This window comes from Zonotrichia albicollis, chromosome 32 (assembly GCF_047830755.1).
Source record: "Zonotrichia albicollis isolate bZonAlb1 chromosome 32, bZonAlb1.hap1, whole genome shotgun sequence".
In the NCBI taxonomy this organism is placed as follows: Eukaryota; Metazoa; Chordata; class Aves; order Passeriformes; family Passerellidae; genus Zonotrichia; species Zonotrichia albicollis.
Window position 1 is genome coordinate 2,008,936 of NC_133850.1, and position 15,286 is coordinate 2,024,221.

Below are 15,286 nucleotides of genomic sequence, written 5' to 3' on the forward strand. Positions count from 1 at the left end.
GGTGAATTTTGGTTGATTTTGGGTTTCCACCCCAGGTTCCTGCTGCACGGCCGCTACTGCAGCCAGGTGGATTTGGGGTGGATTTTGTTGGATTTTGGATGAATTTTTTTTTAATTTTTTGCAAATTTTGATGGATTTTGGATTAATTTGGTTGATTTTGGGTTAATTTTAGTTGATTTGGGATTTCCACCCCAGGTTCCTGCTGCACGGCCGCTACTGCAGCCAGGCGAATTTAGGGTGGATTTGGGTGGATTTTGTTGGATTTTGGGCAGATTTCCATGATATTTTTTTTTTTTAATTTTGGGACAAATTTTGTTGGAATTTGGGTGAATTTTGTCAGATTTCGGGTTAATTTTGGCTGATTTTGGGTTTCCACCTCAGGTTCCTGCTGCACGGCCGCTACTGCAGCCGGGTGGATTTTGTTGGATTTTGGATCAATTTTTTTTAAATTTTTTGCAAATTTTGATGGATTTTGGATTAATTTGATTGATTTTGGGTGAATTTTGGTTGATTTTGGATTTCCACCTCAGGTTCCTGCTGCACAGCCGCTACTGCAGCCAGGTGGATTTTGGGTGGATTTTGTTGGATTTTGGGCAGATTTCCGCGATATTTTTTTTTTTTAATTTTGGGGCGAATTTTGTTGGAATTTGGGTGAATTCTGTCAGATTTTGGGTTAATTTTGGATTTCCACCTCAGGTTCCTGCTGCACGGCCGCTACTGCAGCCAGGTGGATTTTGGGTAGATTTTGGTGGATTTTGTCAGATTTTTAAAATTTTTGTAGCAATTTTGTTGGAATTTGGTTGATTTTGGGTGAATTTGGTTGATTTTGGATTTCCACCTCAGGTTCCTGCTGTACGGCCGCTACTGCAGCCAGGTGGATTTTGTTGGATTTGGGTGGATTTTGTCAGATTTTTAAAATTTTTGTAGGAATTTTGTTGGAATTTGGTTGATTTTGGGTGAATTTTGGTTGATTTTGGATTTCCACCCCAGGTTCCTGCTCTACGGCCGCTACTGCAGCCAGGTGGATTTAGGGTGGATTTTGTTGGATTTCGGATGAATTTTTTTTTTTAATTTTTTGCAAATTTTGATGGATTTTGGATTAATTTGGTTGATTTTGGGTTAATTTTTGCTGATTTTTGGTTTCCCCGGCAGGTTCCTGCTCTATGGCCGTTACTGCAGCCAGGTGGAAGCGGCCGCCCGGCGCCTGGACCAGCTCTCCACCTGCACTGACCTGCGCATGAAGCTCCAGGTGAGCCCCAAAAACCCCCAAAACCGCCCCAAAAATCCCCAAAATCGCCCCAAAAATCCCCAAAATAAGTGCCCCCAAACAGCCCCAAAGTGATCCCAAACTGGCGATAAATGACCCCAAACCGACCCAAATGACCCCAAACTGACCCAAATGACCCCAGAGTGACTCCAAACTGACCCTAAATGACCCCAATGTCCCTGCTGACCCTAAATTACTCCAAAGTGACCCCAAATGTCCCAAAGTGTCCCCAAACTGACCCAAAAACCCCTAAACTGACCCTAAATTACTCCAAGTGACCCCAGACTGACCCCAAACTGACCCCAAATGCATCCAATGTCCCTGCTGACCCTAAATGACCCCAAATGTCCCAAAATGACCCCAAACTGACCCGAACCAACCCCAAAGTGACGGCAAACAGCTCCAAACTGACCCGAAATGTCCCCAAATGTCCCCAAAGTGACCCCAATGTCCCCAGATGACCCTGGTCGCCCCAACCTGACCCCAATGTGACCCCAAAGTTACCCCAAATTACCCCAAACTGACCCCAATGTCCCCAAATGACCTCAAACTGATTCAAATGTCCCCAAAGTGACCCCAAATGTCCCCAAATGTCCCCAAAGTGACCTCAATGTCCCCAGATACCCCAAAATGTCCCCAATGTCCCCCAATGTCCCCAAATGACCCTGGTCACCCCAAACTGACCCCAATGTGACCCCAAATGTCCCCAAATTACCCCAAACTGACCCCAATGTCCCCAAATGACCCTGGTCACCCCAACCTGACCCCAAAGTTACCCTAAATTACCCCAATGTCCCCAAATGACCTCAAACTGATTCAAATGTCCCCAAAGTGACCATAAATTACCCCAAATGTCCCCAAAGTGACCTCAATGTCCCCAGATATCCCAAAATGTCCCCAATGTCCCCCAATGTCCCCAAATGACCTCAGACTGATTCAAATGTCCCCAAAGTGACCATAAATGTCCCCAAATGTCCCCACCTGTCCCAGGAGTGCTCCCAGCGCGCCACCAACGGGCGATTCTCCCTGCGGGACCTGCTGATGGTGCCCATGCAGAGGGTGCTGAAATATCACCTGCTGCTCCAGGTGCGACTGGGGACACCTGAGATACACCTGAGATACACCTGGGGACATCTGGGGGGACATGGGGACACACCTGGGGACACACCTGGCATCAGCAGCTGCTGATGGTGCCCATGCAGAGGGTGCTGAAATATCACCTGCTGCTCCAGGTGGGACTGGGGACACACCTGGGGGGACATGGAGACACCTGGGGGACATGGGGACACACCTGGGGACACCTGGGGACATGGGGACACACCTGGGACACACCTGGGGTCAGCAGCTGCTGATGGTGCCCATGCAGAGGGTGCTGAGATATTACCTGCTGCTCCAGGTGGGACTGGGGACACCTGGGGACACCTGGGGACACCTGAGATACACCTGGGGGGGGAGGGACACACCTGGGGACACACCTGGGGGACATGGGGACACACCTGGGACACATCTGGGCACAGCAGCTGCTGATGGTGCCCATGCAGAGGGTGCTGAAATATCACCTGCTGCTCCAGGTGGGACTGGGGACACCTGAGATACACCTGGGGACACCTGGGGGGACATGGGGACACACCTGGGGACACCTGGGGGGGGAGGTACACACCTGGGACACACCTGGGACACACCTGGGGACATGGGGACACACCTGGGGACACACCTGGCATCAGCAGCTGCTGATGGTGCCCATGCAGAGGGTGCTGAAATATCACCTGCTGCTCCAGGTGGCACCTGAGATACACCTGGGGACACCTGGGGGGACATGGGGGAACATGGGGACACACCTGGGGGGGACGGACACACCTGGGGACACCTGGAGGCACCTGGGGCACATCTGGAAACACCTGGGGACATACCTGGGCACACCCTGGGACACACCTAGGGGGACAGGGGGACATACCTGGACACACCTGGACACACCTGGGCACACCTGGGGGGTACCTGGGCGCAGCTGAAGTACCACCTTCTGCTCCAGGTGACACCTGGGACACATCTGGGCACACCTGGGTACACCTGGGGCATCTCAGGGACACCTGGGCACACCTGGGACACACCTGGGCACATCTAGGGGGACAGGGGGACATACCTGGGCACACCTGGGACACACCTGGGCACACCTGGGACACACCTGGACTCATCTGGGACACATCTGGGACACAGCTGGGCACACCTGGGACACACCTGGACTCATGTGGGACACATCTGGGCACACCTGGGTACACCTGGGTACACCTGGGGCATCTCAGGGACACCTGGAGACACCTGGGGACACCTGGGCCCATCTAGGGGGACAGGGGGACATACCTGGGGACACCTGGGACACACCTGGGCACACCTGGTGACATCTGGGGACACACCTGTGCCCCCCCTGTGCCCACGCTGACCTTTGACCCCAGGAGCTGGTGAAGCTGACCCCGGACGCGGCCGAGCGGGAGCGGCTGAGGGGGGCCCTGGACGCCATGAGGGTGGGGCTGGGGGGATTTGGGGGGATTTGGGGGAGTCTTGGGGGGTCTTGAGGGATTTGGGGGGAATTTGGGGAAGATTTGGGGGGATTTGAGGAGAATTTGGGGGAGATTTGGGGCTCTTGGGGGGGATTCGGTGGCGATTTGGGGGAGATTTGGAGGGATTTGGGGGGATTTTGGGGGGGGTCTTGGGGGAAATTTGGGGGTCCTGGAAGGGACTTGGGGGGATTTGGGGAAGATTTGAGGGATCCCTGGGGGGTTCTGGGGGGTCCTGAGCAGGATTTGGGGGGCCCTGGGAGGGGATTTGGGGGGAATTTGGTGATCTTGGGGGAGATTTTGGGGGGAATTTGGGGGCGATTTGAGGGGGATTTGGGGGTCCTGGGGGGGATTTGTGGGATTTTGGAGTCCTGGGGGGGATCTGGGGGGTCCTGGGGGGGATTTTGGGGTCCTAGGGATAATTGGGGGGAGGGGATTTGGGGGTCCTGGAAGGGATTTGTGGGATTTGGAGTCCTGGGGGTGATTTGGGGGAATTTGGGGAAGATTTGGTGGATTTGGGGGTCCTGGGGGGGGGATTAGGTGTGGATTTGGGGGTCTTGGTGCTGATTTGGGGGATTTGGAGTGGATTTGGGGGTCCTAGGGATAATTTGGGTGCAGATTTGGGGGTCCTTGGGGGGAATCTGAGGGGTTCTGGGGGAATTTGGGGGGGATTTGGGGTTTCCAGGTGAGGATTTGGGGTTCCAGGGATAATTTGGGGGTTCCAGGGTGGGATTGGGGGATTCAGGGTGGGATTTGGGGATTCGGGGGAAGGGGGATTTGGGGGGAATTTTGGGGGGATTTTGGGGGAATTTTGGGGGATTTTGGGGGAATTTGGGGAGGATTTTGGGGGAACTTTGGGGGGATTTTGGGGGAATTTGGGGAGGATTTTGGGGTTCGGGGCAGGTTTGGGGATTCTGGATGGGATTTGGGGGGAATTGGGGGGGATTTGGGGGGATTCTGGGTGGGATTTTGGGGGATTTTGGGGGTCTCTGACCGGAGCCCCCCCAAACCCCGGCAGGACCTGGCCCAGTGCGTGAACGAGGTCAAGCGGGACAACGAGACCCTGAAACAGCTCACGAGCATCCAGCTCTGCCTGCACAACATGGTGGGACCCAAAAAACCCAAAATCCCCCCAAAAAAACCCAAAATCCCCCCAAAAAACCCCAAAATCCCCCCCAAAAAAACCCACAAAGAACCCCCCCAAAAAAACCCCAAATAACCCCCGGGACCCCCAAATTATCCCAGATGATCCCGAATCCCTCTGTGTGCCCAGCTCTGCCTGCACAACATGGTGGGGACCCCAAAATCCCCCCCAAAAAACCCCAAAATCCCCCCAAAAAAACCCCAAATCCCCAATCCCACCAAAAAAACCCCAAATTCCCCAAACCCCCACAAAGAACTCCCCCAAAAAAACCCCAAATAACCCGGGGACCCCCAAATTATCCCAGATGTTCCTGAATCCCTCTGTGTACCCAGCTCTGCCTGCACAACATGGTGGGCACCCCAAAAAAACAAATTCCCCCCCAAAAAACCCCAAAATCCCCAAACCCCCACAAAGAACCCCAAAAAAACCCCAAATAACCCCCGGGACCCCCAAATTATCCCAGATGATCCCAAATTCCCCCACCCCATGTGCCCAGCTCTGCCTGCACAACACGGTGGGCACCCCAAAATCCCCCCCAAAAAACCCCAAATTCCCCAAAAAACCCCAAATTCCCCAAACCCCCCCAAAGAACCCCCCCCAAAAAACCCCAAATAACCCCGGGGGACCCCCAAATTATCCCAGATGATCCCGAATCCCTCCGTGTGCCCAGCTCTGCCTGCACAACACGGTGGGGACCCCAGAAAACCCCCCCGGGACCCCAAAATTTCCCCTGGAATCCCCAAATTACCCCAGGAACCTCAAAATCCCCCCCTCCCCACCAGGACCCCCAAATTCCTCCCCCAAAAAACCCCAAAATCCCCAATCCCACCTAAAAACCCCAAATTCCCCAAACCCCCACAAAGAACCCCCCAAATAACCCCAAATAACCCTGGGGACCCCCAAATTCACCCCCAGGACCCCAGATTACACCCCGGGAGCCCCCAAACCCCCAATCCCCCCAAAAGAACCCCCCAAATTTCCCCCGGGACCACCAAAATCCCCTCCTGGAACACTCAATTCCCCTCCAAGATCCATTCCCAATGTCCACCCCATTCCCAATGTCCACCCCATTCCTGATGACCACCCCATTCCTGATGTCCCAATGTCCACCCCATTCCCGATGTCCCATTCCTGATGTCCATCCTATTCCCACATCCTGTTCCTGATGTCCACCTCATTCCCAATGACCATCCCATTCCCAATGTCCACCTCACTCCCGATGTCCATCCCATTCCTGATGTTCACTCCGTTCCTGATGTCCATCCTATTCCCACATCCTGTTCCTGATGTCCACCTCATTCCCAATGACCATCCCATTCCCGATGTCCACCCCGTTCCTGATGTCCACCTCATTCCCGTGTCCCGTTACTGATGTCCAGGCCACTCCAAATGTCCCAATGTCCATCCCATTCCCGTGTCCCGTTCCCATGTCCTGATATCCCGATGTCCACCCCGTTCCCGATGTCCACCTCTTTCCTGATGTCCCCTCCATTCCCATGTCCTGTTCCTGATGTCCAAATGTCCATCCCATTCCCAATATCCACCCTGTTCTTGATGTCCCAATGTCCACCCCGTTCCCGATGTCCACCTCATTCCTGATGTCCCCTCCATTCCCATGTCCTGTTCCTGATGTCCAAATGTCCATCCCATTCCCAATATCCACCCTGTTCCCATGTCCCATTCCCGATGTCCTATTCCTGATGTCCACCCCATTCCCGATGTCCACCCCATTCCCGATGTCCATCCCACTCCCAACGTCCCAATGTCCACCCCATTCCCGTGTCCTGTTCCCAATGTCCCGATGTCCACCCTGTTCCCGTGTCCCATTCCTGATGTCCTAATGTCCCATTCCTGATGTCCACCCCATTCCCAATGTCCCATTCCTGATGTCCACCTCATTCCTGATGTCCACCCTATTCCTGATGTCCACTCCATTCCCAATGTCCCAATGTCCATCCCATTCCTGATGTCCACAGTGTTCCCGTGTCCCATTCCCAATGTCCTGATGTCCACCCCATTCCCAATGTCCACCTCACTCCCAATGTCCATCCCGTTCCTGATGTCCTGATGTCCACCCTGTCCCTGATGTCCATCCCATTCCTGATGTCCCAATGTCCACCCATTCCTGATATCCACTCCGTTCCTGATGTCCTGATGTCCACCCCGTTCCTGATGTCCACCCCATTCCTGATGTCCACCCCATTCCCAATGTCCACCCCGTTCCTGATGTCCATCCTATTCTCGATGTCCACCCCATTCCTGATGTTCTGATGTCCACCCCGTTCCTGATGTCCACTCCATTCCTGACATCCCAATGCCCACCCCATTCCCAATGTCCACCCCATTCCTGATGTCCACCTCATTCCTGATGTCCCAATGTCCACCTCATTCCTGATGTCCCAATGTCCACCCCATTCCTGATGTCCACCCCATGTCCACCCCGTGCCAGCCGCAGTCCCTGGCGCAGTTCGGGCGCCCCAAGATCGACGGGGAGCTGAAGGTCTCCAGCGCCGAGAGACGCTCCAAGGTGGACAGGTGGGCCGGGGACACCTGGGGACACCTGGGGACACCTGGGGACAGCTGGAGACACCTGGGGGACACCACAGGGACATCACAGGAATATGGGGGACACCACAGAGACATGGGGGCATCTCAGGGACACCTCAGGAACTTCTCAGGAACAACTTGGGGACACCTCAGGGACATGGAGACACCTCAGGGACATGGAGACATTCATGGAGACACCTCAGGAACATGGGGACTTCCATGGAGACACCTCGGGGACACCTCAGGGACATGAGGACATCTCAGAGACATGGGGACATTCATGGGGTCACCTCAGGAACACCATGGGGACACCATGGGGACATGAGAACATCCATGGAGACACCTCAGGGACACTTCAGGGACATGGGGACACCGTGGGGGCACCATGGGGTATGAGAACATCCATGGAGACACCTCAGGAACACCTCAGGAACACCCTGGGGACACTCAGAGACATGGGAACATCCATGGAGACACCTCAGGGACACCTCAGGGACATGGGGACACCATGGGGACATGAGAACATCCATGGGGACACCACAGGGACACTTGGAGGTGTGTGGTGGTTCCTGGTGGTCCAGGGCGGCCACGGGGACACCCCGTGGAGCGCGGTGGCCTCGAGGGCACCGTGCCACCCTTGTCACCATCTCCAGGTACGGCTTCCTGCTGGACAAGGCCCTGATCATCTGCAAGCGCCGCGGGGACTCCTACGAGACCAAGGACGTGGTGGACCTCCAGAGCCACCAGCTCCACGATGGTGACCTCGAGCCTCGCGATGGCAAGAAGGTACCATGGGGACATCATGGGGACATCATGGGGACATCATGGGGACATCAGTGTCCAGGTTCCTCCAGTCCCAAAGGACTCAGGATCTCAGGAACCTGGTCACTGGTGGACACGTGTCCAGTTCCAAGTGGTCCCAAGTGTCCAGGTCCTGGTGGACACCAGGTTCTCTTCCCCATGACCTCAGAGGTCCAGGTGTGGTGGATCCCAGGATTTTGGTTCCTGGTGGTGCCAACATCCAGGTCCCTGGTGAACCCCAAAACCTCATTCCCTGGTGGATCCCAAGATCTGGTCCCTGGATGGACCCCAAAACCTCATTCCCTGATGGATTCAAGGATCCTGTTCTCTGGTCGTCCCAAACGTCCAGATTTGGTGGACCCCAAAACTTGTTGCCTGATGGATCCCAAGACCCTGGTCCCTGGTGGACCCCAAAACCCCCTTCCCTGGTGGGTCCCCAAAATCTGGTCCTGGATGGATCCCAAACCCAATACCCTGATGGATTCCAAGATCCTGGTCCCTGGTGGACCCCAAACCCCATTCCCTGGTGGATCCCCATAGTCTCGTCCCTGGTTCCCCCTGATGTCCACCTCCTCCGTGGCCACCCCACCACCCAATGACCCCAGAGGTGGAGGGTGGTGACCCCAATGTCCCCACGTGACCCCGCCCTATTTGGGGGGCGTGGCTGACCCCACCCCGCCCCACAGTGGTCGCACACCTTCACGCTGCTGGACATGGCCGGGCTGCCGGACTACGAGCTCTTCTTCAAGACGCGCGAGCTGAAGAAGAAGTGGCTGGAGCAGTTTGAGATGGCCCTGTAGGTGGCCCTGTCCCCACCCAGGAGGTCCCACTTGCCCCACCAGGTGCTCCTGGGGACACCCGGGTTGTCCCCACCAGACCCAGGTCCCTCCCCGTGTCCGGCAGGTCCAACATCTTCCCTGAGAACGCCCTGGCTGATGGACACGACTTCCAGATGTTCTCCTTCGAGGACACCACGTCCTGCAGGGCCTGCCAGATGTTGCTGAGGTAGGAACCCAAAATTGTGTCCACATGGTCCTGGGAAGGCCATGGAGGGTTGGGAGAGGAGGAGACCCCCAGGAGGGTGGAGGTGGGTGGGACACGGCCTTGGGGTGGTGAGGTCAAGGTGGAAGTTGGTGATGGAGGGGCTGGTGGGGTTGTGGGAAGGTCAAGGTCAAGGTGGGTCAAGCCTTGGAGAGGGGTCAAGGGTTGGGGGTTCAAGGAGATCCTTGGGGGTCAAGCTCTGAGTGGCCTCAAGGTGGGTCAAGGTTGGGTGGAGATCAAGAGGTCCAGGTGGGACAATGGTTGGGTAGAAAACGACAAGGTGGGTCAAGTGTTGGGTGGAGGTCAAGGCTAAAGTGGGTCAAGGTTGAGTGGAGGCCAAGGTGGGTCAAAGTTGGGTGGAGGTCAGGAGGTCAGGGTGGGTCAATGGTGGGGTAGAAAACAACAAGGTGGGTCAAGACCAAGTTGTGTCAAGGTTGGGTGGAGGTCAGGAGGCCAAAGTGGATCAAGGTTGGGTGGAGGCCGAGGTGGGCCAAGGTTAAGTGGAGGCCAAGGTGGGTCAAGGTTGGGTGGAGGTCAGGAGGTCAAGGTTGGGTGGAGGCCAAGGTGGGCCAATGGTGGGGTAGAAAATGACAAGGTGGTGAGGACCACTTTGGGTCAAGGTTGGCTGGAGGTAAAGGCCAAAGTGGGTCGAGGCCAAGGTGGGTCAAGGTTGGGTGGAGGTCAGGAGGTCAAGGTTGGGTGGAGGCCAAGGTGGGCCAATGGTGGGGTAGAAAATGACAAGGTGGTGAGGACCACTTTGGGTCAAGGTTGGCTGGAGGTAAAGGCCAAAGTGGGTCAAGGCCAAGGTGGGTCAAGGTTGGGTTGGAGGTCAAGGTGGGTCAAGGTTGGGTGGAGGTCAGGGTGGGTCAATGGTGGGGTAGCAAACAATAAGGTGGGTCAAGACCAAGTTGTGTCAAGGCTGGGTGGAGGTCAAGGCCAAAGTGGGTCAAGGTTGGGTGGAGGTCAAGGTTGAGGTGGGTCAAGACCAAGGTTGGCTGGAGGCCAAGGTGGGCCAAGACCCAGGTGGGCCAAAGGCAAGGTGAGACCCTCCAGATTGGGTTAATTCTGGTGGGACCAACCTGGGCCAAGACCCAGGTGGGTCAGGGGTTCTCTTGGACAAACTGGGTGGGTCATGGACTAAGGCTCAGGTCAGTCATGGACTGGTCAGTCCTGGACGGGCTGAGGTCAACCATGGACTGGTCAGTCCTGAAGTGGTCCATCCTGGACAGGTTCGGGTCCATCATGGACTGGTCAGTCATGAACTGGTCAGTCCTGAACAGATTCAGGTCAACCATGGACTGGTCAGTCCTGGGTGGGCTCAGGTCAACCATGGACCGGTCAGTCCTGGACAGCTTCAGGTCAGTCACAGACTGGTCAGTCCTGGACAGCCTTAGGTCAATCACAGACTGGTCAGTTCCAGATAGGTTCATGTCCATCATGTACATGTTGAGGTCCATCGTGGACTGGTCAGTCCTGGACTGGTCAGTTCTGGATGGGTTCAGGTCCATCATGGACTGGTCAGTCACGGACTGGTCAGTTCTCAAGAGGCTCAGGTCCATCATGGACTGGTCAGTCACGGACTGGTCAGTCTCGGGTGGCCTCAGGTGGGCGTGGGGCACATCTGGGGGTGTCCCCTGTGACCATGACCCCGTGTCCCCCCCGTGTCCCCAGGGGCACCTTCTACCAGGGCTATCGCTGCAGCCGCTGCCGAGCCCCCGCCCACAAGGAGTGCCTGGGGCGAGTGGGGACCTGCGGGAAGGCCGGAACTGGTGAGCGGCATCGTGGGATTGGGGAAGGGCATTGTGGGATACAAGATGGCTGACAGCACAGGGAATCGTGGGATACAAAATGGCTGACAGCACAGGGTATTGTGGGATACAAGATGGCTGACACTGAGTAGCATAGGATACAAAATGGCTGACACTGATAATTATGGAATACAAGATGGCTACTAAAGTACTGAATTGTGGGATAAAAGATGGCTGGCACAGCACAGGGAATTGTGGGATACAAAATGGTGACATTAAGCGGGACATTGTGGGATACAAGATGGCTGCCACTAATAATTACAGAATACAAGATGGCTGCTAAAGCAGGGAATTGTGGGATACAAGATGGCTGACACTGAGTATCATTCAATACAAAATGGCTGACATTTAGCAGGGTGTTCTGGGATACAAGATGGCTGACATTTAGCAGGGCATTGTGGGTTACAAGATGGCTGACAGCACAGGGTATTGTGGGATACAAGATGGCTGACACTGATCACTAGGGAATACAATATGGCTGCCAAAGCAGGGCATTGTGGGATACAAGATGGCTGACACAGCACAGGGTATTGTGGGATACAAAATGGCTGACACTGATCACTGCGGGATACAAGATGGCTGCCAAAGCAGGGCATTGTGGGATACAAATGGCTGACACTGAGCATCATTTGATACAAAATGGGTGAAATTTAGCAGGGCATTGTGGGATACAAGATGGCTGACACCAATAGTTACAGAATACAAGATGGCTGCCAAAGCAGGGCATTGTGGGACACAAGATTGCCAACATGGAGCAAAGCATTGTGGGATGCCGTAAAGAGGGCTGAGCCTAATTCAGTGCAAGCATTAGAGAGGAATTAATTAGTGACTGCATTAATTAAGGCTGGGGCCAATTATCCCATCATTAATTAGGGGGTGGAGTCGCTGGCTGTCATTAATTAGTGGTGGATCTATTTTCCTGCCATTAATTAGGGCTGGAGCTAATTAATCCTTCATTAATTAGGGGATGGACTAATTACCCTCAGCCCTAATTACCCCAACACTAATTAATAGAGAGGCTAATTGCCATATCATTAATTAGGGGATGGACTAATTACCATATCATTATTTAGGGGATAGACTAATTATCCTCAGCCCTAAATACCCCAACACTAATTAATAGAGGAGCTAATTGCCATATCATTAATTAGGGAATGGACAAATTACCCTCAGCCCTAATTACCCCACCATTAATTAAGTAAGAGGATAATTACCATATCTTAAATGAGAAGATGGACTAATTGTGCCAACGTTAATTAAGAGACAGGCTAATTGCAATATTATTAATTAGGGGGATGGGTTAATTACTCAAACATTAATTAGAACAGAGGCTAATTGCCATATCATTAATTAAGAGTTGGACTAATTATCCTCAGCCTCAATAACCCAAACAATAATTAATTAATCTAATTATTCAGGAAATTAATGACCAATTCCTCCATCATTAATAAAGTGGGGGCTAATTATCCCTCATTAACCAAGGCAGGACCTAATTACCTCATCACTAATTAAGAAAACACCTAATTAACCCTCCCTAATTAATTTTCTCCTCCCCAGATCCTGGAGCAGGAGGACGGAAGGTACCAAAAACCCCAAAAACGGAGGGGGGATGAGGGACACCCTGGGATGAACCAAGACCCCCAAATTTGGGGGGGGATTTTTGGGGGGGGGATCCCCGGGGTTTTTTGGGGGGGTTTTGGGGTCCTGGGTGTGATTTTGGGGTCCCGGGTTGGTGGTTTTGGGGTCCAGGTTGGGGTTTTGGGGTCTGGTTTGGGATTTTTGGGGTCCCGGGTTGGGATTTTGTGGTCCCAGGTGGAGTTTTTGGGGTTCCAGATTGGTGTTTTGGGTCCCGGGTGGGGTTTTTGGGGTCCGTGTCTGGATTTTGGGGTCCCGGGTGGGTTTTGGGGATCTGGGTGGAGTTTTTGGGGTCCCAGTTGTGATTTTGGGGTCGGGGTTGTGGGTTTTGGGGGTCTTAGTCAGAGTTTTTGGGGTCCCGGGTTGGGATTTTTGGGGTCCCGGGTTGGGATTTTGGGGTCCGGGTTGGAGGTTTTGGGGTCCCGGGTGGGATTTTGGGGTCCCGGGTGGGATTTTGGGGTCCGGGTGTGATTTTGGGGTTCTTGTTGGAGTTTTTGGGGTTCTGGTTGGAGTTTTTGGGCTCCCGGGTTGGGATTTTGGGGTCGGGGTGGGGTTTTTGGGGTCTGGTTTGGGATTTTTGGGGTCCTGGGTTGTGATTTTGGGGTCCGGGTTGGAGGTTTTGGGGTCCCGGGTTGGGATTTTGGGGTCGGGGTGGGGTTTTTGAGGCCCAGGGTGTGATTTTGGGGTCTCTTGGGGGGCTCCAGCCCCCCCAAACCCCCCCCCCACTCACGGGGGTCTCCTTTCCCCCCCCCCCCCAGAACAAATCGCAGCGCCCGGGACCCGACAAGAAACGGGGGGAACTGGGTGAGCAATTCGGGGGGGTCCTGACCACCCTCAGGTGAAATTTGGGGGTCCTGACCCCCCCAGTTCAAATTTGGGGGCGTCCAGGGCTGATCTGGGGGGTTTTTGGGTGGTCCTGAACACCCAAGTTGCAATTTGGGGGGGGGGGGTCCTGACTCCCCTGAGTTGAAATTTAGGGGGATTTGGGGAGTCTTGACCCCTTCAGTTCAAATTTTGGGGCTCCTTAATCCCCCAAATTGAAATTTGGGGCTCCTTAATCCCGCAAATTGAAATTTGGGGCTCTTGACCCCCCCCAGGTGAAGTTTGGGGAGTCCTGACCCACCCTGAGTTGAAATTTTGGAGGAATTTGGGGGTCCTGACCCCCCCCCCCCGAGTTCAAATTTTGGGGGTTCCAACCTCCTCCATGTTAAATTTGGGGTGTCCTGACCCCTCCTGAGTTGAAATTTGGGCGGTTTTAGAGGGTCTTGACCCCTCCCCAGTTCAAATTTCAGGGGGTCCTGAAATCCCGCAAATTCAAATTTGAGGGTCCTGACCCCTCCCCAATTCAAATTTGGGGATCCAGGCCTGATTTGGGGGGGGGGAGTTGGGTGGTCCTGATCCCCCTCCGATGAAATCTGGGGGTCTTGACCCCTCCCAGCAGTCATTTGGGGGAGTTTTGGGGGGTTCTGACCCCCTTCAATCAATTTTTTGGGGGTCCCGGAGGTTTTCACCCCCCCCCCCAAATCTATTTTTGGGGATCTCGGGGGGTTTTTAACCCCCTCAAATCCATTTTTGGGGTTTTGGACCCCCCAATTCCATTTTGGGGGTTTTTTGGTCCCCCCAAATCCATTTTTAAGGGTCCCGGGGGGGTTTTGGACTTCCCCAAGTCCATTTTTGGGGGTCCCAGAGGGTTTTTGACACCCCCAAATCAATTTTTGGGGTTTTGGACCCCCCCAAATCCATTTTTAGGGGTCCTGGGGGGTTTTGGACTTCCCCAACTCCATTTTTGGGGGTCCCAGAGGGTTTTTGACACCCCCAAATCCATTTTTGGGGTTTTGGACTCCCCCAAGTCCATTTTTAGGGGTCCCGGGGGGGTTTTGGACTTCCCCAAATCCATTTATGGGAGGTCCCAGAGGGTTTTTGACACCCCCAAATCAATTTTTGGGGTTTTGGACCCCCCCAATTCCATTTCTGGGGGTCCCGGGGGGTTTTGGACCCCCCCAAATCCATTTTTGGGGGTCCCGGAGGGGTCCTGACCAGGTTTTTGCCCCCCCCAGGGCTCCCCAAAATGGAGAGCACCCAGCCCTACCTGGGGGTGCCGCCCCCCCCGGGGGTCCTGGCCCCGCCCCTTCGCCTCAGCCCCGGTGACGTCATCGAGGTGACGGCGGCCGAGGCCGAGGAGCTCTGGTGGCAGGTGGGGGATGGGGGGGACCCCAAAATTTGGGGGGGGGTCCCAGAAATTGGGGGGTGGGGCTGAAATGGGAGCCCTGAAATGGGGGGGGGGGTCCTGAAATTGGGGGTGGGGGGATATGGGTGCCCTGAAATGGGGAATGGGGGGGGGGACCCCAAAAACGGGGGGGGGGTCCTAAAATTGGGGGGGGGGCCTAAAATGGGGGGGTCCTGAAACTGGGGAGGGTCCCCAAAAATTGAGGAGAGTCTGAAATGGGGAGGGGGGGTCCTAAAAAGGGGAGACCCTAAAAACGTGGGGGGG

General features: G+C 54.7%; 1 protein-coding gene across 1 annotated transcript in view; it reads left to right on the forward strand.

Moving 5' to 3' along the window:
* Nucleotides 1-15,286, forward strand: part of LOC141726018 (proto-oncogene vav-like) — a 48,116-nt gene that overhangs the window by 17,499 nt on the left and 15,331 nt on the right. The window contains 12 exon segments of the mRNA XM_074530272.1: nucleotides 1,153-1,249; nucleotides 2,258-2,353; nucleotides 3,718-3,786; nucleotides 4,838-4,924; nucleotides 7,413-7,498; nucleotides 8,164-8,296; nucleotides 8,998-9,107; nucleotides 9,215-9,316; nucleotides 11,024-11,121; nucleotides 12,718-12,740; nucleotides 13,554-13,599; nucleotides 14,853-14,989. Coding sequence (XP_074386373.1) covers nucleotides 1,153-1,249; nucleotides 2,258-2,353; nucleotides 3,718-3,786; nucleotides 4,838-4,924; nucleotides 7,413-7,498; nucleotides 8,164-8,296; nucleotides 8,998-9,107; nucleotides 9,215-9,316; nucleotides 11,024-11,121; nucleotides 12,718-12,740; nucleotides 13,554-13,599; nucleotides 14,853-14,989 — 1,084 coding nt within the window.